The 22,376-nt window shown below is 38.0% G+C and overlaps 1 protein-coding gene across 2 annotated transcripts in view; it reads left to right on the top strand.

Annotated features, from left to right (window-relative positions):
• CRYBG3 (crystallin beta-gamma domain containing 3) overlaps window positions 1–22,376 on the top strand; it is a 110,567-nt gene that overhangs the window by 36,697 nt on the left and 51,494 nt on the right. For both annotated transcript variants that reach the window (XM_004772999.3, XM_013046117.2), the window contains 7 exons: window positions 4,667–10,907; window positions 12,200–12,244; window positions 12,975–13,090; window positions 14,028–14,175; window positions 18,799–18,935; window positions 20,229–20,343; window positions 21,501–21,536. In XM_004772999.3, coding sequence (XP_004773056.1) covers window positions 4,667–10,907; window positions 12,200–12,244; window positions 12,975–13,090; window positions 14,028–14,175; window positions 18,799–18,935; window positions 20,229–20,343; window positions 21,501–21,536 — 6,838 coding nt within the window. The remainder of the gene's footprint in view (window positions 1–4,666; window positions 10,908–12,199; window positions 12,245–12,974; window positions 13,091–14,027; window positions 14,176–18,798; window positions 18,936–20,228; window positions 20,344–21,500; window positions 21,537–22,376) is intronic.

Below are 22,376 nucleotides of genomic sequence, written 5' to 3' on the forward strand. Positions count from 1 at the left end.
TAAGCATCCAGTTCTTGATTTTGGCTCAGGTCATGATCTTAGGGCTGTGAGATCGAGCCCTGCATCACCCACTTTGTGTTAGGCATTAGAGCCTGCCTAAGAGTCTCTTGCTCTCCCCCTGCCCCTATCTCCCAAATAAATAAAATTTAAAAATTGCTGGATTTTCAACTTTTCTTTACAGGGAAAAGTTGCAAGCTTTTTTTTTTATTGTTAACTATGTATTTGAAATGAAATATGTCTTAATGCTGAAAAGGTAGCTTAATCATACTTTCCTAAAAATAAGTTAGATACTTTGCTCTAAGGCAATATTTTTAGGCTGTTACTTAGAATTTTCTTTGAAGAATGACACATGTCTTTGGTTGACCTTTGAAATATTTGGTATATCAAATATATACAAAAAAGAGACAGCCCTGTGTGGTATTTAGAGGTTTAATAAATCTTTACATGTTAGGATGTCTTGGGCTAAAATGTATAAAACCTTTTCAGACTTCCAGTATGTACATATGTTTACATAAGTACTTGAAATGTATAGGTATGTTATTTGTTCTCCGCCCCCCTTTCTTTTGTCTGGATACAGTGTTTTTATCTGTTCTATGAAAAGGTAGGGCTTTCTAAGCCCCTCCTGTTCTTTAGGGGGCCTGGGATGGAAATACAAATGTCAAGGTTGGGATAGTCTCTGTGTGTTGGGGATGAGTTAGAGGCAATGACTCCCCAGCAGTTAACAACTACTCTCTTCCTCTTGTGCTCTTACTAGAGTTGGTGGTCCAGGGGTCTCTTTAAGAGGCCGTGTGGACCTTAAGGTCCTCCACTTGGTTTCTCTAGCTAACTTCATTGTTACACCAGGAAATGAGCTAGACAAAATGGTATTTGCGGTCAATGCCAGTCCCAGCATCAAAGATGAAAGAGTGGGGGTTACTATTAAAGTTTCAGGAGATAGCCCTCTGATGCTTGTTTCACTACCTTCTTGATGTCCTCATTTCTGGAGGTTTTCTCCAGGTGTTAGGTCAGATCTACAACTGACATGTTGAGAGTGAGGACATGGAACAGCATGCCAGGGTGCTTCCCATTCAGCTCAGGGATGACCTTGCCTACAACTTTGGTGATGCCAGTAGAAACAGGGATGATGATCTGGGCAGCCCATTAGCTATAACACTACAGCTTCACAGAAGAACCATCACAGTCTTCTGGGTGGCACTGATGGAATGGACTGTGGTCATGAGTCCCTCCACAATGCCAAAGTTGTCATGGATGACTGTGGCCACAGAGGCCAAGCAGCTGGTGGTGTAGGAGGCATCGCTGACAATCTTGAGGGAGTTGTTACACTTTTCATGGTTCGCACTCATCACAAACATGGCGGCATGAGCAGAAGGGGTAGAGATGATGACCCTCTTGGCTCTACCCTTCAAGAGAATTCCAGCTTTCTCCATGGTGGTGAAGGCACCAGTGGACTCCACAACAACCTCAGCACAAGCATCACTCCATTTGATGTTGGGAGGATCTCTCTCCTGAGAGATGACGATGGACTTTCCATTGATGCCGAGTTTCCTGTTCTCAGCCTTAAGTGTGCCATTGAGTTTGACATGGGTGGAATCATACCAGAATATATAGATCATAGAGTTGAGGTCAATGAAAGAGTCATTGGTGGCAATGGTATCCACCTTGCCAGAGTTAAAGCAGCCCTGGATATCAGACTCCAGTCCATCTGAGACTTGACCTTCACCCTGCTGTCTTGGGAATGCAGCTGGCATTGCACAAGAAGACATTACTCTCTGTCAAGGGGGGAGGAGTAGAGAGCCTGTTTTACTTTGTTCTTACTATGTTAGGATCACATACCTTTGGTTATATGGGATGAACTGTAGGTCCCATACACAGTTTACATAATACATGAAATTAATACTCCCTTTTCTCTATATTCTCTAAATATTATTTTCAGCTTATGAAAATCTTTTTAAATTTTCCATCTTCAGTCTATTTTTAAAGTTGCATGTTTTTGACATTTCCAGTTTATTTACCAGAGAAAATGGCAATAAAAGAACAGTTTTATATTCTTAATACTACTCAATTATGGAGACTCAACTGCATCCTGGGAAAGAATGGTGTAGAAAATAGACTACATTGGCATGACTAACCTTTTAAAAAGAGGGAGTACAGGTCATCAGTACCTGAGAGAACTAATTATAGTATATGAAGCTAAGCTTGAAACTTTGATGCTCAGTACTTTAATCATGATAATATAGTTGTTGAGTATAAACAGAGCATAATATAGTTACAATCATATAACATTTCCACCCAGATACTGCAGGAGATTATCTAGTTAGATATTTAAACTAGTTTGTATAAATCAATCACTTCCGTTGAAACTACCCAGCAAGTCCTAAAAAATGGAAAAATGATTTCCCTCACCCCTGAAAGGACTCCAAAACTACCAAAAGGCATTATTAGAGGGAGTTGAAATTTAATGGGTTTTTCTGTTTGGTTTATTTTATTGGAAGGCCTTTTAGATGAAAAGGTGCATTATTGGATTGGTGCAGGATAAAATGTGTTGAGGTGTTTTCAGGAGGGAGTTGATAGTAAGAGAACTAAGGTTCCTAGAATAAAATTCTGATTCCTATCTCATTTCCTGTTTCCTTGGACATTAATATATATTTCTTTGTGTAGACATTTTTATTTTATCAGTCCTTTGAGGAAAAAAATACTGCAGCCTGTTGGAAGTTGGTTGTAAGTATAAAATATTAAAGCTTTGAGAGAAAAACTCACCAAACAGTAAAATTTCTTGTAATTTATTCAGGCTTCTGGATCTTCATATGTTGTTCTGAAGGCTTTTGTATTTTCTGAATAATTAGTACAGTTTGATACCAGATTTCACCAGTAACATTAATTTACCTACATAGGTTTTTCTCTTTTTACGTATTTCCATAGACAGTTACCTTATTTACTTTTGAGTTTGTTTTATAACAGTCTTTGATCTACCTTAACACATGCTGAAGCTAAAACCACTTTTGTAAGGCAAAGCCTTTCTCTGTACCTCTCCTTCAGATGCTTTCTGATGGACAGTAAAAACGTGCATATTACCATACAAAGTTTTACAATGGTGTCACAGTATTTGAGGGGCCAGCAATTAAATAGATTGAAATACATTATTTCAGCTAAAATTCAAGACATATTTACGAGGCACAGTTGATGAAAATTTGACATTGTGTCAAAGGAGGTTTACTTTCTCTTTTATCATGTAGACAAGTCTAGTGTTCTTGACATTGCTGCTTTAAAGTTGGGGAGAAAATGTATTATTTTAGATACTGGGATACTGGTAAGTGGATTACTTATTCACATGGATTCTATCATGTTTTGTTAATTATATGTTTAATCTGAAAAAATTAGAACATCAAATTTTTCTGCCATTCATCGTTAGAGTCAAGACACTAAAATGAAACTAGAGTTCAGAATTTAAAACACTTTTATGTCTTCTGTTATAATTAAGACCGTCTGGAATGAATTGCAAACTAAGAATTTACTGTTATTTACTGTCATTGCTTTATTTAGTCATTCGTTAATTCACAGAAAGTTATTACCCATGTTTCCCTGATTTTGTAGGGGGCATTTAAAAATATAAAGATGATTAAGACACTGTGCCTTCCTTCAAATAGCCACCAGGTGAGCAGGGGGAAAATTAATAAGTGCCTAGATCTTTATAATTTAATATGGCAAATGCTGTGCTCAAGGTTCTTTGCACCCACAGATCAGAAGCTAACTGCCCTGTTAGGAAAGGGCCCCTGGGATAGGTATGCTCTGGAGATAACTTGTGAACTTGTAGAAGATGCTAGAGTTTCTCTCTCAGACTGGAATTGAAGGGGAGAGAATGGTATGTATAAAGGGTTAGTAGGCAGCATCAGATAGCATGAACACTCCAGAGACAGATTCTTCAAAGCAAGTGGGATGCTGAGAGCCAAGGAACTTTGTGTTGGCTCTGAGAAGTAGTACAGAACTTTTTCCAGAAATCCCTGCACTTACCCAAGCAGTTTTTAATACTCACTACACTGATCAAATATTTGAAGACCTTAACATGAGAGGATTTTTAAGGCAATTCTCTCATTGAGTTAACCATCATTAATGTATACTGAGTGCTTGACATGGGCTACACATCTCACCAGTTGTTTTCCTTTAAAAGTTCTCTCCCTGTGTGCTCAAAGTTGCCGTTTAAATTCACATCTAAGAGTAAAGGAAGAGAAGCTTACTATGATCCTCTGATATGGTGGAGAAATTTGTATCCATGAACTTGCCAGCATGAGACATACAGGCAGTGTGGTTCCTTCCAGTGAAGCACTGCTTTGAGATTATAACTAAAGCCCAAGCCTTGGACTTGTCAGTCCACATTCTCTCCATTAACCACAGTGAGAGAGATGTACAATCAGGTAAGGGGGAAAGGTTCTAAGGAGCTCAGACATGCATGCTGCCTTGACATTCACATGCTGCTTGTCAAATCTTTATTATTATTATTATTTTTAACAAAGACAGGTTTAACCTAAAACATTTTAGGATCTCCTCCTCCAATTAATACATATTAAAAGTTGGAGTAATTGGAAAGATAGACTTTCCCACACTTTCTAGGATTACTACTAAGTGTTACTAAATATATTTCCTGATACTATTGTGCTGTTGCTTTTTACAGACAACTGGATGGCAAACCAGAGAGGCCTTCAGTAACGTATGCAACATATCGAGGCCCCAGACAAATCAGGAAATATTTGAAGCACCAGACTGCATTGGAAACTGTGACTCCCTCGGACAGAGAAAGTGAAAGTTCTGACTCTAGTACAAGCATCCATATTGGTCCTGGAAGCGAGACAGAGGCAAGGATGACATCGTCATTGTCATCAGCTAGCACAGATGTATCTGTGAAAGGACATTTGTTCGAAGGCCTTTTAGAAGACTCTGATTGTAGTGAAATAAATCTTAACATGGAAAGCCATCTGACAAACAACCCAGAATTGCCCAATACTGCTTTTTCTAAGGATGTTTTAAATAAAAATGATCCTGGGGGACCTGTGAGAAGTAGGTCATCCCCTTCTTCTGGGACTAACTCCAGCTCCCCTGTTACAGAATCTGACTCACAGCACCATTTAAGTGGTGCACCAGTTTCTCAGACTGACAGAAATTTGGTATTATGTTCAGTGTTGTTTACAGGAAGTAACGGTAGTAAAATTCCTTCCAGTTCAGATTTTCAGGGGGTAACAGAAACTCCAGTGAAGGAAGCCAGCTCGGTGATGAGTGATGGGACCTTGGTGCAAAGAGAACATGTTGAGCCTGTGAGCCCTGCTGTTTCTGACTTCTCTTATAGGAAATCTGATGGGAGCAACACTACCAAACAGGGAAGTACAGATCTGCCAAATTCAAATAAATCAATTAGGCTTGAAGATCCACAGTTGCCAGAGAGTAAGTGTTCTGACAAGCAAACCGCAGACAACTCAGCAGAGCAGGCTGCCAATCACGCCAGTATCCCCACTCTTCAGAGACGTGCTGTGACAGAACCTGTAAATGAAGGAGACAGATTGTGTGCCCAAGACTCACAGAAAAAACTGGTTGCTAGAAGAATCAAACAAGAAACAGAAAGCACCTTGGTTGGTGAACCCACAGCTTCAAGTCTCGTAAAAGCTCTAAAAGATAGAATTGAGCCATTACCCAAAGATACTGACCAGTCATTTGTAACAGAAGCCAAAAAGCCTGATTTTTGGCCACATGGCAAAATGTCTCACGTGGTTAGATTAAATCAAAACAGCCCTGCTTCTGTAAAACAGATCAGTGAATCAGCCATTGTAGCATGCTTAGAAAGTAAAATAGCACCTGAACTGGGTCTTGAACCTACCCGAAAGCACATTTCAGAATCTCTTCTTGATTCTGAGAGTCTTCAACAAGCCAAAGCATCTGCTGGTGTCAGAACATCTCTTACCCTTGATTGTAAAAAATCAGATTTAGGTATTTCATCTCCTACCTTTGTTTCCAGAGTTCCAAGCAAATTAGATATTCCTGTTTTAAAAGACGAATGTTCTTCTGTGCTCCCTGAAACAGGGGATGTCAACGTTGTTGGTATTTCCATTCAGCCCGGTCAGTGTCAGTGTTATGTGGCAAATCATGCTGAGGCAGCAGATGGGAAGAGTCTTCCTGCTTGCCTTCATCTTAAGCATGCCTCTGCAGCTCTAGAATCCAAGGACGTTCTTCCTGAAGGCGAAAAAGGTCAGTTTCTACTAGATCTTAAAGCCAGAGACGTTCATGTAACTAGAGTAGACTCGAGATTGGAGTCTGAAAGCTTCTTTGAGGACCACAGTTCCATTTCATTTCAAGACCCTACTAAAGCAGAATTGATGCTTTCCAACACAAGACCAAGTAAGAGCACTATAGAGAAGTCTCATTCTCTTTCCTTGGAAACCAAACCTAACATTGCCAACATTTTATCAAAAGTGGAAGTTGATGGTCAAAACAGTGTTCCTATTGAGCTGCATTCTGGAAGAGGGAACACTGTAGCCCTCTCCAAGATAGCTGTTTCCCAAACAGAGCCCAGAGACATTTCTCAGGATAAAACTTCTTCTCCATTTGAAGTTACAGATCTTCCAGGAAAGCTTGTTTTATTGAAATTAAGTTCCCAAGAGGTTGAACAGAGCAAAAGTTTTCAATTGATGGACCATAAAGAGGGCAAAGAGAAGTATTCATTTTCTGGCCCTGAAGAGAATTGTCAAACTGAAGTTTCTCTTCCTGCCTCCAAATACCAAGGTATTCAGGAAACAGAGGCAGAAGCCATAGTTTATCTTCCTGCTTTTCCCAAAAGTAATACGTTTGAGATTTTACCTCTTGTTCCTAAAGAAAAAGTCACTAGGCAAATGGCACAGAATTATGAAGCTAGTGCTTGTGTAATTCATCAATCTTCAGATATTTGTGGGACTAGAAAGATGTCTGGTTTCTCAGAAATGGCAAAACTCAGCCTAACTAGTGCTTCCCCACAATTCGAAGAAACTGACAGCACAAAAGTAAATTCACCTTTTCTGGATTCTGATAAAAGTTCAGAAAAAAATGCCTTTGCATCTGAGGGTTCACACTTTCATAATGCTCCTGTGTTGAAATCAGAAAAGAAAGCCTTATTTCATAGAAAGAAAGCGAATCCTCATTTCCTAAGTGATAGTATTGATAGCATGTCTTCCTCCAGTACCTCTGAAGAAAGCGTGGTTTTAAGTTCACATAATCCCCCAAATAATTTCAGTTCTATAAAAGTTACCATGGATGCCACACATGAAGGTGCCTCTTTAACTAACCTGCTGTACCCTAAGAGCTCTTATTTGGAATTGGAAACACCTGTCCCAACAGGGTCAGAAGTGACCCCATTTCAGAAACATTTTGGGAATCCTACTGGGAAGGGATCTCTTGATTTCCCAACTGCTGCCCAATTTGACAATCCCACGGAAGCAGAGAGTGGAGCAGTTGCTGGGGCTTTAACGTCAGTTAACAGCTCAAGCCAGCAGTGTTCTGAAGCATCTACTGAGCACATAGAAGCAAGGAGGAGAGCACATGACCAACTTTTGGACCTCAAAAGTGGTTTACTAAAAAAGGCTGATACATTGATTAGTGAAATTTTTACCTCTGTCAGGGAAGAATTAAAATCTAAACACATAGTTGCTACCTGCCAGGAGCATATAGCCACAGACGGCGTAATGAATCCAGGTACTCCGAAAGAAGACCTCCCTGAGAATAACCCATCAGAAGGGACACTGACAGGGACCCAATTGACAGAGCATTTGGAAGAGCAGGGTATGGAAAGCAGGTCAGCTGTCCAAGGGGAAGAAAAGGTCTGTGTTTCACCTACAGCTGGTGAGAAGAGTCTCCTTTTTGATTCTGATAGAATGAATTTATCTTGTTTGTTAGAAGATCAAGCTAGGGAATTAGTCAATGAGATTATTTATTCAGCCCAAGAAAATTTGACAAATGATCCTTTTGAAGATACTAAGGATACCTGGGATTCTGAACTTCAGGATAATACTTCAAAAATTCTGAACAGTGATAATGTTAAGCCACACGATACATTAAGGGAGTTCTTGGTGTCCGAACAGGCAGTAAATCAAGGCACATGTGAAATTAGTGAAAATAAAGTATTAGGTAGGTTCTTCTCCGTAAGTGACCTAGTTAATGACCCAGAGTCAGCTAAAGGAAGAGAAATTGTTCTCTACCAAAAGTCCCCTTTTTCTGGAAATGGAGCTGAACAGTCTGATAGTAGAAATTTGCTGAAATCAGATACTGTTTTGCTAGTGGAAGACACATGCCATACAGGGTTAGATAATAAGGTAAAAACACATTTATTTTTCAAAGAGGACTCTAAAGAGAAAGTGGAAATAGAGTGTGTGGATAATCACAACACTGGGACAGAGAATACAAGGACTCTTGTATTAAATTTCAAATGGCCTCCATTTGCAAATGATGACCTTCATGTACCCGGGACATCCAAAAGCAGTTTGTCTGATAGTCTTGTGTGTATATCTGAAAAAAGCTCACTGGGACACAGTAATAAAAGCACACTCCTTACATCAGAAGTAGGGAAAGTACACAAGAAAGATATTGAAGTAAATATGGGGAGAATGGAGCTTAGACCTTCCATGTTAGAACTGGGAGAAACAAACAAAAAGGATGCTGAGTTGAATATTATGAAATATGAGGCAATCCCTCCTGTGTCAGAGATGGGAAGAGCATATGAAAAGGAGGCTGAATTGCATATCACAAAAACTGAGCCAATAGCTGACATTCTTACAGTGAGAGAGAGATACCAAGTAGGGATTGAAAAAACTGAGGGATTACCTGCCATTTTAGGAATGAAAAAAGCTTATAAAAAGAGAGATATTGAAGGTGATCTTGGCAAAACTGACATGCTGCCTGTTATTTCAGAAGTGAAAAATCTCTACCGAAAAGATGCTGAGGTAATTACGGGAAAGACTGAAATGATACTTCCCACATTAGAGATGGAAAATATTTACCAAAAGGATGCTGAAGGGGATATTGTAAAGACTGAGGTGACACCTGTTGGATTAGAAATGGGAAATATTTACCAAAAGCATGCTGAAGGTGATGTTGGCAAGACTGGGATTACAGCGGTTATGTCAGAAATGGAAGATATCTACCAAAAAGACTTTGAGGGGATTACTGAAAAGACTGAATTGATACCTGCCACATTAGAAATGGAGGATATTTACCCAGAGGATGCTGAAGGGGATATTGAGACTGAGGTGATACCTGTTGGATTAGAAATGGAAGATACTTACCTAAGGGATGCTGAAGGGGATATGGACAAAGCTGAGGTTATGCCCATTATGTTAGAAGTGGTAAATATCTATGAAAAAGATGTCGAAGGCATCACTGGAAAGACTGTAAGACCTGTATTGGAAATACCTTATCAGAAGGATGCTGGAGAGGGTATTAGGAAAACTGAAATGATAGAAGTGGAAGAAGCACACAAGGCAGCAGCCCCTGCCTCCTTAGAAATGGAAAAACCATGTAAGAGAGAGGCTAAAGAGATTCTCGGCATGATGGTGTCCATGCCCTCTCCAAGAGAAATGGAAAGACTATCTCCACAAGATTCTGATGAGGCTCTCAGGAAACACAAAGTGTTATCCACAATGATAAACATTCAGAAAACATACGGAACAGATCTGGAATTGCCTATTACACAAGCAGAGGCCATGCCTCCCATATATGAAGCTGAAGAAACCCCGCAAGAGTCTGGTGGACAGAGTGTTGGGGAAAAGGAGAGAGATCCCCCTGAGAGAAAGGAAGGCTTGATAGTGTGTGACAACAGACTTGCCTCCTCCTATTTCAGGGGATATGAATCACCGACATTAAGTAAGGATTATGAAGGCTACCCAGCTTTAGCAACGCCAGATTTTCAACCCGAGAGTACCATAGGGAAGCTAGACAGAAGATTATCTGTTACTGCAGTAGCTAATCAAATAAGAGATGATAATTATAGTGGTGAAAAAGAAGAATCTAAATTAGCCTTTGTTTCTCAGGATGAACAAGAAAATTCTTCCTTTACTATACTATATGAAGAACCCCTTCAAGATGAGGAAAGGTGTGCTACTGCAGAAGTAAGAAGAACACACTCGGTCTTGTTGCCTGAGACATCCGCTGATGGCGTGCCTGTTTTTGCATGTGAGAGGTCTGAGAGCAGAACTGACCTCGTCCATCATTTTGAAAAGGATACTAAATTAGGTGAGACATCTGATAGTGATAGTTCAGAGTCATTCTTATCAGTGGAGGCCAAAAGGTACAAAATTTATCCCTTAGCTTTGTCTCCCATTTATGAAGATGACAGTTCTCAGGAGGACATTCTGTCCAGCGAAGTCTCTCCTGGTCACCATGGCTCCACAAAATCAAGAGAGAGTGCAAGCCAGCCCTCTTCTGTTTTATCCCTTCTCCAGTCAGTATCAGAGCGTTTAAAGATGAATTTTGATGAAGACAGACAGGGAGTAGAGGAAGAGGAGGAGGAAGAAGAGGAGGAGGAGGAGGAGCCATTACATAAAGGAAGCCTGAGAGCTAGGAGGAAGGAAACCTTCAAACTGCCAGACCCTTCCATCGCATTTTACCCAGATGATAGCCAGGAAAGGACTGGAATTTCTAAGAATTCATATGTAATGTCAAATGAACCTACTACCTCCACCCTGCAAGTTGGTCTGTGGCCAGAAAAGACTTCATTTCTACAAAAATCTGACCTTACTTCCAAACTACATTCTTCTTTAAAGAGTGCTTATCATCAGTATTTGCAGACTTCTAAAACCCATTCCGCAGAGAAAGGAGCCCGATTTGGTGGGATTTTTCAGGAACCAGTGTCAAAATATTTCCAAGCTCAGGACATCTCAGGAAGATTAAGCCCGTTCACAGAGGTAAGTTATTTTGATTATTAACTAGTGAGGTAGTTAACTAGTTACCTAGTGAGGTAGTGCTTTCGGTCATGAAATGATATGAAAGCTTATTAAGAAAATTAGTGTTTTGAGGTTGTGTAAAGATTGTTTTAAAAATATATCAGAGGTTACTTTATCCTTTAATCAAAGTGTGTCATAACTCCTTTATTTTAGCTGGACTGTTAAATTGAGAAAACAAATTTGTCTAGTCAGAATTTAAGAGGATAGGGTGAAGCACGTTATTTCCTAATTCTTTGTTAATATTTAGTTTTCAAGCTAATTTAAGTGACAACATTTCGAATTTCTGAAGGCACTATATATGGGGAATTTGCGACTGGAACCATTGAGCCTATGTATCTCAGTAAGATATTTCATAATATTTTAAAATATTTAAGTGACAGCCTCACAGTATCCTCTCACTGTAATTGCTCATGTTGTTCATACAAAGTAGGGCAATAAGCAGCCTAATTCAAAGAAAAAGCTAAGCATTATAGTTGGGGAATGCCTTGAAATCCAGCTATATGTATTCTTTGCCTTAGAAATATTTAAAGTCTAACATAGAATATGCACTTAATGTGGGACTTTCCTTTCAACCAGTAGCATGCAAGGCAAAGTCTTTTTGAAAGAAAGGGTGCGATTTGAAGAAGTGTTTTTTTAATGATTCCCCATCACCTACCAAGTCACGTGGAACATCTTCACAGCATTACAGCACACCCAGGTCCTCTTTGTCCAGCCTTGTCTCATGCTCTGGTCATGCACCATGGGTTTCCTATCACTGTACTTTTCCTCAATATGTTCTCTTCATGGAAGCTTTTTTCCTTCTACTCCTGACCCCAGCCTGGCACATTGCTTTGCTTATTGAAATACTGTTTTTCAAGGTCTTCTCCATATCACTTGCTCAGACAAGCTTTGGGCCCCTCTCTGTGCTATCGTCTGACCTCTATGATGGTGCCATTTCCCTTTATCGCCATCACTTGGTATCTTTTTTGTGTTTTACCTGTAGTTTAACTTAACCCTTCACTTAGAAGAGTCATGTGAATGTGATTTGTTTCCCCCTTTGTATCTCTAAGCTTCTTGAGGGCACAAACAACACATTATTTTTCTTTATATTTGCCCTGACAGCCCTTGTAGAACCTAGAGGTGTGCTTTGCATTTAATGGCCCCTAAGTATATATGTGATAAATTAAATTTGTGACTGCTAAGAAACTGAACTATATACAACTTTCTGTTGATGCTTCTTAAGGCTTCCTTCTTACACTTTTTTATTATTACAGAATATTAACAAACAAATTTTAAGGTGTAACCCAAGACCTGGGAAGGTAAGCCTAAGTTTCTTTTCTTGTTTGTTTGGTTTTCTTTTTAAAGATTTTATTTACTTGAGAGAGAGTGCATGAGAGAGCATGAGGGACAGAGAGGGAGAGGGAGAACCAGACACCGCTGAGCAAGGGGCCCGATGTGGGACTCAGTCCCAGGACTCTGAGATCATGACCTGAGCTGAAGGCAGATACTTAAATGACTGAGCCACCCACGTGCCCCAGTAAGTGTAAGTTTCTTATAGACAGAGATAAAATATGAAGAGTGCGGTTATTTTAGGGGCATCTGGCTGGCTCAGTTGGGAGGCATGCGACTCTTGATCTCACGATTGTCACCTCAAGCCCCACGCTGGGTATAGAGTTCACTTAAAAAAAAAAAAAAGTAAGATTACTTTCAGATTTGAGGAGGTTAAATACTTTTAACTGACTTTTTAAAAGTTTTTATTTTTTTGAGATATGTATGTATGTATGTATGTATGTATTTGATGAAGCCTGACATGGGGCTCCATCCCAGGATCCTGGGATCATGACCTGAGCTGAAGGCAGATGCTTAACCAACTGAGCCACACAGATGCCCATAACTGACTTTAAAAGGGATTATTTTACTCACAGATTTAACATCTAAAAAAATTTCTTTATATATTTAGGATCTTTTATTTTCTACATTCTAGGACATTTTGAAATTTTAAATGCATTCTTAAAATTAGTTATTGTGCCTGCTTACTGTATGTTGCAGATGGTTATCTATGATCTCCATGGAAGTAAATATAAGCAAGAGATCTACTGTAGTATTCCTGATGCTACATCATGGTCCTTTCCGAATGGGGTACTGATAAAAGTTGTAAGGGGCTGGTAAGAGAGCTTTTAAAATTTTGTAGCCTGTTCCCCCCAACTAAGTCTGTTTTCTTACTGTTTATGTGTTTTTAATTTTTTATTGAAGTCACATCCCCTTTTGTCTAGTTTTTGACAGAATATTTTGAAATCTTATTACTGCTTTATAATTTAATTGTTCTTTTTATCTACGGTGACAGAAAATATAGGTTGTTCTCAGTGCTTAAAGCCAGCTATATGTAACAAGACCTAGTATATATATTATATACAATCAATACCATTCCGAAACTATGCTGTTAGCAGGATAGATTTGGCAAGTTGAGTTAAAGGCGTGAGTTGAAGGAAGCATAGCTTTGAAAATGAGTTCAAAATTTGTGGGATGCTAAGGAATGTGAAGGGCACATACTTAGGGTCATTTGTATAGCTGACATAGTCAAGAAATGAAGGATTCTTTGTGTGGTATAAAAATAAGGGGAAACCTCAATCAACCATTATCCTTGGATAGGCTGGAGCCAAGATTTCTTTGTCCAGTGTCTCAGTTACTCACTGATCAATATTCATGATGTATATGATAGGATGTAGTGTTGTCTTCATGTAATAAAATGGGATACATGTGCTTTCATTTAAAATTTGGAATTGTTAAGCTGCTGTTTTAATAGAAATGTATTGGTTTGTTTATATACCATCTAGAAAGTGCATGTGTCCTTTTATATGGGTAGGCATAGGTTATGTTCAGGAATATTTCCAAGTTGTATGTCCTTTTATTCTTATGCTATTTGTCTTTACTTAAATTAGTATATATCATTGTTTCAAATAGAATTATATGCTAATGGTGGAAAATAGCTCAGGTTTTAAAAGTTAGGTAGGTGAGATAGTCTGTGGTCTAAGTATCATTTGTTTTATGCCTCATTTCTTAGAAAATTAATTATAAATAATCATGCTTTTTTGTTTTTCTCAGCTGGATTTTATATGAGAAGCCACATTTCCAGGGTCAGAAATGTGTGCTGGAAGAAGGGGAAAAAGTGTTAAATCGTGACTGGATCCTTCAGAACAGAAAGCATCCACAGAGAGACTTTGTATTGGGTTCTATCAAACGTGTCTTAAAGGTAGCATGATCATTGATTTTCCCCTAATTTCTGTATTGTTTCGTTTGTCATGTAGTAAAGCTATACTTTGGCCTAGCAGTGTTTAGAAGTGATTGCTAATATTTTTGGTAGTTTTACTAATTTTTATTTTATTGATGATGATCTTTTGAATTTATACATATGAAGTATTAGAGTGAATGATAATTTAAACTGTTACATATATATATATATATATATATATATATTACATATATATATATATATATATATATATATTTTTTTTTTTTTTTTTTAGTAATCTCTCCTGAGTGTAGGGGGGGAGAGAGAGAGAGAGTGAGTATGTGTGTGAGTGATGAGTGTTACGGGGAAAAAAAAGAGAAGGAAGAGTGGCGAAACAAAGGGTAGGTATATTGCTTTTTTATTTTCTGTTTAGAAAATATCATTTAATACTTGCATGAGGAAGGTCTCCCAGTATAATAAAACATTTCATGGGAAGTGCTGTGGTGGTTTAGGGGAGAGGTGAATTAGTGATTAGGAAAGATCTCAAATAGGGACAGAATTTTCCCAGTATATTCTTAAGAGTTCCCTTAGCAAGAAAACAGCACATGGTTTACTACAGTTATGAATATGACAGTCACAGATATATATTTTTTACTTTTTGTAAGATTTACTTACTGTGTCCGAGAGAGTGCGTGTGAGAGAGAGCGTAAGCAGGAGTGAGCATGAGCAGAGGTAGGGGCAGAGGGAGAGGGAGAAGCAGGCTCCAAGCTGAGCAGGGAGCCCTATGCATGTATTTTATGTGGATTTATCCTTCCTGGAAAACTGCAAACAAGCCTGTGTCTTCATAAATTTGTGTTCTGCTTTTGGGCCCAGCACTGTGATAGGCATGAGGAATGGAAATACAAGTGAGATATGATCTCATACTCCAGATCGCTTAAAGTTGAGGGGAAGGGCAGCTGAATCACATAACCATATGAAGTAAAAATGTTCTGCAGGGCCCTCGGGGTGCACAAAAAAGGGGTACCTCACTTGGAGGAGGTGACACATGATTGGAATCTCGAGAAAGTAAACACGGGTTAGGTGGGTGGGAAATGTGAGCAAGTTCTTGGCAGAGCCGCCTGTGTTAGATGCAGAAGTGAAGGTTGGTGGTACTACAAGGGGATAGAAGGCCACAGTGTTGAGGGCAATGTTCATTTTCACTGAAAAATGTAACTGAGCAGTGCAGCTCAGCAAGGAGCATTTGAGTCTCATTTAATTAGCTAACTCACTAGAAATTAATATGAATAATTTGTAGGTAGAATGTTCTAAGATTTAAGTAACTTACGGTTTTGTGCTGTTCTTCTGAATGTCAGGCATCATGCCAAGCCCAGTGGGGGAAAAAGATAAGTTGTTGAAAATAGCAACCTTCTCACCACCCAGAAATCCACCTACAATAAAATCAAGCAAAAGACTCAGTCTGTTGAAAATGGATATATAAATGGGTATTTGCACACCTGCTATTTGCTTAGACTACATTAAAAGAAAGAATAAGTGTTGCTTGTATTCTTTCCTTCTTCCAGTGTTTGTTCTTGGAGTCATTTTTTAATCGCAGTGTGAGTGCCCACATGTCTTGGACAGGCTAGCAACTTTCAGTGAGGAAGGAAAAACTGTTGAGCATCTAATGGAAAAGGCATTAGCATTGTTCTAAACGTTTTACAAAGTAAGAGTCAGGCATCAAGCCGCTTCCTTTCTCCAGCCTTGTCAAAATTCTCCCTATTGATGGCTTCGTTTTCATGGGGACTGTTACCATTTCAAATTCACCTAGGCCTAAGCCCAGAACTAACCTTATCTTGCTTCATCATCTTTCATTTGCTCTAATCTGAGTAGTCAAAACTTCATTATTCTCTAAAGATAATTTTTGATCATGTCTTCAGTTTGCTGTGAAGAGCTGTGGGGGATGCCAGCAGTTAGCAGTGGTTGTAGATTCTGCTCAAGAGCCATCTTTGCTCCCAGAGATAATTGGGGTGAGGTAGCATTGCAGTAATTCTTGAGTCGGATATTTCTTTTCTCAAAAATTAGAAGTGAATATTGCAAATTACTGTTTATGGTGCAGCTAATATTTTTTTAAAGGAATGACATTTTTCTTATGGTCAGAAGTTACTTTGGTTTTATCCTCATTAATTTGCTGAGAAGAGAGATCTGTTGTTAGATCAGGGACTGAAGGTGTTTTATGGAAGGTAAAGTCAATTATATTTTCTTACTGGTTTTGTTAACTATAATCCATTCTTGCCTGTTTCTCTTTTGTAGTTTTGCCTTCATGCCTACAAAGGCTTTAGTAGTCTAAGCTTGCAAGTTTCATCAAGATATCTGTGAAGTATATTGTGACTAGAAAAGTTGGGGAGGAAGCCATACAGACTGCTAAGAATGAAGTGTTCATTGTTGCTAGGTTACTATAAAGTATCCTTCAGTTGTTAGTGTTTACTGCCCCGGTCTATCAAGAATTAGGCAAGTCTTTCAAGAGACATTATTTCTTTGAGAATAGCCACCCTGAAGAAGATAAAACTTAACTGGTGAAATTTTTTTTAGTTAACTAGAGAAAAAACGGATACTCTGGCTGAGGACATAAACATTCTTATTTTTGTTTATTTTCCATTTTTTAGCCATCATTATACTTTTTTCCATTATGCTGTTTCCTTCTGCATTGTGGCAGACTCAATTGCCTTTTAGCTTTTTCCCTTTTAAAGCACACCACCCATGCATTGTTTGTATAACACAATGCAGAGGAAACTAACTTGTGTAAGTATTCTGTTACTGTGCCTACCATCCCTGGGGGAACATTAATATGGAAGCATTTTAAATACTGTTACTAGAACTCTATTATTAATAACGAACAAAAGCCTTGAAGATTGATGGGTGACTGTTGTGGATGTTTCTGGCTATCTTTTTTTTTTTTTAAGTTTTATTTATTTGACAGAGGAACAGAGATCACAAGTAGGAAGAGCAGCAGGCAGAGAGAGAGGGAGGGGGAAGCAGGCTCCCCTCTGAGCAGAGAGCCTGATGTGGGGCTTGATCCCAGGACCCTGAGATCATGACCTGGGCTAAAGACAAAGGCTTAACCCACTGAGCCACCCAGGTGCCCCTGACTATCTTTGAAAGGAAATTTTAAACAGATATATACTTTTAAACTTTAAAGGATATTTTAGGTTGTGCCTCTTTACTGTATTGCATTTTAGAACTAGTTTTCTAAAAATAAAATCTATTAATTTGCTTATACATATTAATAGGAATGATTAAGAATGATTAATAGGAAAACTCAGTTTAGAAGGTTAAAAAATCACAAAATTGCAGTTATAAATTGCAAAACTGATTATAATAAAAAATACAATTGTTCAGCCTAATGTCACCTCTGATTGTTACCACATTTACCTGTTTCATTAAAGCATAATCACTTGAATTTTGCAATTTCTTAGGTGAGAATTATGCTACTGAAAGTTTGAGTTGTATAATTAAACACTCATGATTACGGAGTTGGTGTGTTCAGACAGAAACACATTGTAATTTCAGAGAAGGGAAAAATAATTGTAGCTTTGATTCTCTAAGAAAAAGATGAAGTCTTTTTTGTGTTAGAACTTGACTATTAGACGATTTTCATTGGTAAGAATATAGAAAATTCTCCCTTTAGTTGCAATGGGGGGAAACATTTACAAAGAGAAGCCATATAAAGAAGGGGATGGGGAGAGTATGGATACCAGTATGGCTGAAGAGGTGTGTGGAGTTCCTGAGGGTCACTGGGTTGGTATCATGTTGTAAAAAGGCAAACAAATGTAATTTTTTTTTTAAACAAATGTAAATTTGATATGCTTGGGTGTTGAGCCAAGGAGTGTCATGAGCAAAGTAGTGTTCTCTAACAAGCCCAACTGTATAAAGTGTGGCAAGTACTTGACTGGTGATACAGGCCTATAATCAAAGTCTTAGCCTTGATGAATGGCCTTGACAGTGGGAATAGAAAAGAGAGATACATAAGTGAAATTTTAAGGGAAGGTTTGACGGAACATGGTGGCAGTGAATTTGGGATGGAGGATGGGGTGAAATTTCATAATGCCTTTCTTCTTCAGACCAACTTGTTCTAAAATAAACAGAATCCCACAAGTAGGAAAACAGATTTCCTTTACCCTCACTTCTAATTCCTACTTCTTTTGTCAATGTAAATTAGATAACACACTGAGGGAGTAGTGTGCCTCTCTGTTATTTATTTTTTATATCCCCCATGAGATCAACTTTTATTCAACTCCCTTCCTCCTTATGGCTTTGTTATGCTTCTGAGAAGGAAGGCTTAAAGACTTTTGGCACTCACAGAGTTTGTTAACTGAACATTGATTGCTTAATAGAACAAGACTTTTAAAAACAAAGCAGAAAAAATGAGTAATACTTTTTCAATTGATAATATTTATAATTTTCATGTTATCAATGTAACTTCTTAGAAAAAAATTCATTTTAAAAAGCTGGTGAAGTGAAACAGTATTTCCTTCATGGTGTTTTTGTGAAGAAATTCAACTGAACAGTGAAAATAATTTTAATTGTGTATCCAGGGTATTGAGAATACTGAATTGTGTGTGTCTCCAGATGATTTCAAAGCCAGTTTTTTCTTTTTTTTTTTTTTTTCAGGATTGCAGCATCCCAGAGATAGAACTTTGCCCACAGGCTGACCCAGCATGTTGTCCTATCCATATACAGCGAGCAGTCCCCAATTTGGAAGAGCTGAATATCCCCAAGTCTGTGTCCTTCACTGTGAAGTCAGGAGTGTATGTATCCGTTTCTCCCTGTTACAGCCAAACTTAACTTTTTACTTCAAATTTCAGTGGATGACCTGTATATTTGTGAAGTTTTTATTTTATTTATGCTCCTGGATACTCAAGAAAGACCGTTGCAGGGATTAAAACAGATTCTGTCTTCCTTTGGATCCAATTAAGTCTCTGATGTAGGACTCACAGGAGCAGATAGATTCTCAGGCATAGTTCTTGATAGATGCATGTTTTCATCCACCAGATTTTGGGACTGAGAAATAAAAGCATGTCCTGGCCTAAAAATCTGGAGCTTGAACTATTTCAAGGGTGTCTCGGTGCCAGTAGTTACTGAGTGCCTCCACAGCACGGACACGCAGTGCTTTTTTTGTTTGTTGTATTCCTGTAAGGTAGGTGGAGCGACACATTTTACAAATGAGGAAATTATATGATTTGCTTCAGCCTGTGTCTGCTACCAAACCTTTCTGACTCCAAAGGTATCTTTTAGATTCTGGGTATGACTGAGCTCAGTCTTAATTTAGTTCCAGATTAGCGCAAATCACAACTCTGTGATGCCAGTTCAACATGGGTTCCTTTTCTGTCTTTCATTCTTTTTTATTTGCTTTGATGATGGTTGGTGTAGATATTTGGGGGTCACCATAGGACATCTTTCTTCATCTCTCCCAACCACAGATTAAAACTGTGGGCAGACCCAATAATTGACCCTTCCCATGAGATAAGTTTGTAATTACCAAATTTAGTTACAAGGTAGGTCTGTCTTTCGGGGATCTCATTTCAGATACTGTTCCTGCAACAGGCAATTGAACTGGTTATTGATTCTAAAAATGTGGGTCAAAGATATAAAATGCCTTGATTGGGGGAGGAGGGGAAAGATGTAAAAGGCCTTATGGAATCCCACCTTTGATTGCCCCACTGTTAAAAAAAAATATATATATATAGTGGAATTTTTTTTTCCTTCTAGTTATATTCTGCTTGAGTCAAGGGTGTCACACCTCCTAAATACTAGAAAATTCTAAGAAAAGTAATATGTACTGCTTGGAGTATGTATAATAGACTTAAAGTGTTTGAATATGAGTACTGGAAAATACATTAACTCTTGTTATATGCTATCTAGTGAAGTCATTTCAAATGTGTTTTACTGGTTGTGATTCTGCCATGAAGGTTTTCTGTTTTTTTTTTTGTTTTGTTCTTTTCGTTTTTGTTTGTTTCATAGCCCTTTATACTTTTAACTGTTACAGTACCAGACTAAAGTGTTCCTATTATACTTTAACAAACCATTCATTTCTTATTTAGTTGGCTTGCCTACCCAGATATTAATTTTAAGGGGCAAGCTACAGTTCTGGAGGAAGACCATGGACTCTTTGAGATTTCTGCCACAGAAATGAAATCATTGCATCCACTTCAAATGGTAAGCAAATTTAAAAACTGGCATTTTCCAAAGTGCCCATGAATCTAAAATAACCGTGGTGATTGCTTATGCCATCTATCCTGAGAAATGAATATGTGTACTATTGGATCAGCAACCTATACATTATTTTTCTGTGCCTCTATATTATAGAGAATAATAGAGAATATCTATGTAAAAATATTTAATGTTTTCTAGAAAACAAATATCTGAATTTATTTTGTGCTGCGAGTTATTACAATGCGTGCAGTTTCCTTATAAGTATTGTTCTGTGAAAATTTTGAATACAGTTTTGAAATTTTTTGATGCTTATTTGAAAACTACTTTTCTAATTATGCTTTTCCATCAGAGTAATGAATGATAAGCTCAGCATTATTAATAAATGGACAGTTCTATCAGTGGTTGCTTTCTTTTTATTTTTGGTTGCTTTCTTAAAGTTAATAAGTGTATACAGTATTTTTGTTGCAAACATTTTTAATTGGGGGCAAACTCTTCAAATAAATGTTAGCTATGTGATAAACCATTTTTGGCTGTTCTGTGCCTTTAAAAAATAAAAACTAGGAAAAACTTAAGAAATTTTAAGAAATACCACAGTGTGGAGTAGCATTAAAAACAGGAAATTCTAGAATTACTTTGTTGAGGAAGGGGTTACTTTTATGCTGTACAACCTTGAGGTCACAAAGATAGTTAATGATAAAAAGTGTTGATGGAACTTGGAAGGGGAAGCACTCTAATTTAGAAAGCCTGAGCAGTTGTCGGGAGGAAATGCAGAGTCAGTGGTTTGGAAATCTACTCTGCCAAATGAGATGTTTTAAATCTAGCAACACCACTCTGTTTCTTGGGACAATCTGCCTTGGGCTTAAATCTTTACTCAGTCATGTGAGCTTAAGGACCAAACAGCTCAGTTTCCTTTTTTGTACTAGTTTTAATCTGGAAAGTATATTTTAAAGATTTCTTACTGCGTCTACATTGATGAGCTGTCTGACTTGGTTTTGCCTACCATAGAGTTCTGTGCTTAAATTTTAAAAATTACCACAACTTAAAGTTGGCTGGCATATAACCTTGAACTAATCAGATTTTTTTGTATAACCTACATATGTCACTTACTTTCAAGTGTTCTAAATATTTCTGTATCTAATATTAAAATTTCTTTTCTTAAGGGTGGACTAAAAGTGGAAATGCCTATGAACTTAAAGGTAAGTCTTAAAAATGGACTTTTATAGCAGGATAAAAAGCTTGAGTGTTGAGCTTTAAGTATTTTGATTTTAAGTATCAAAATACTTAAGTATCAAAATACTTTTGATTTTAAGTATCAAAATACTTAAGTATCAAAATACTTTTGATTTTAAGTATCAAAATACTTAAAGATGGCCTTACTTTTTTTTTTAAAGTAAAAAAAAAAAAAGCTGAATATATGGTAATAATATCTAGCTAGTGCATGTTGGAGTGAGGTGACAGCACAGAACGGCCAGTGAGGATGCATGCTGTGAGGGCAAATTGGGTCAGTGTGCAAGGATGGAGGTCAAGCACAGCAAATACCAAATACAGGATGGAAAGGTGATATGTTTGATTTTTGATTAGGTGGGGAGGGGGCAATTGAGGTGGCAGCTTGACATTCTAGTGGCGGTATATAGCAGACGTTTGGGAATAATGCTCACAACATTGTAAGTATAAGTATCTGAAGGGAACAGCCGAGGGAGGCAGTGAAAATTGGAGCAGTAGTGGCACCAGGTTTAAGCACATTTGGGGAAAGAAAAGGAAATGAAATTACAAAATGTGTGTGAAAAGAGATGGAAAGAAAACCAGTGCAGTGATCAAAGATGCAAACAGACCTCTGCTTGTCTAGGTTATAGCACTTCCAGAGGCAGGCGTGGGAAGGATTCTTCCATCCTTTTCCTGTCCTGCAAAACAAGACACAGCTCCTCCAATCCTCCCATTTCTGGAGGCTTCTTAATTGATCGAACTGACCACCATTCTCTTAATCACATAGGTGGAATCTTTTAAGACTTAGTAACCTTGTTGGAGTCATATATATC

Source organism: Mustela putorius, unplaced genomic scaffold (genome assembly GCF_011764305.1).
Source record: "Mustela putorius furo isolate JIRA1106 unplaced genomic scaffold, ASM1176430v1.1 tig00003834_pilon_pilon_pilon, whole genome shotgun sequence".
In the NCBI taxonomy this organism is placed as follows: domain Eukaryota; kingdom Metazoa; phylum Chordata; class Mammalia; order Carnivora; family Mustelidae; genus Mustela; species Mustela putorius.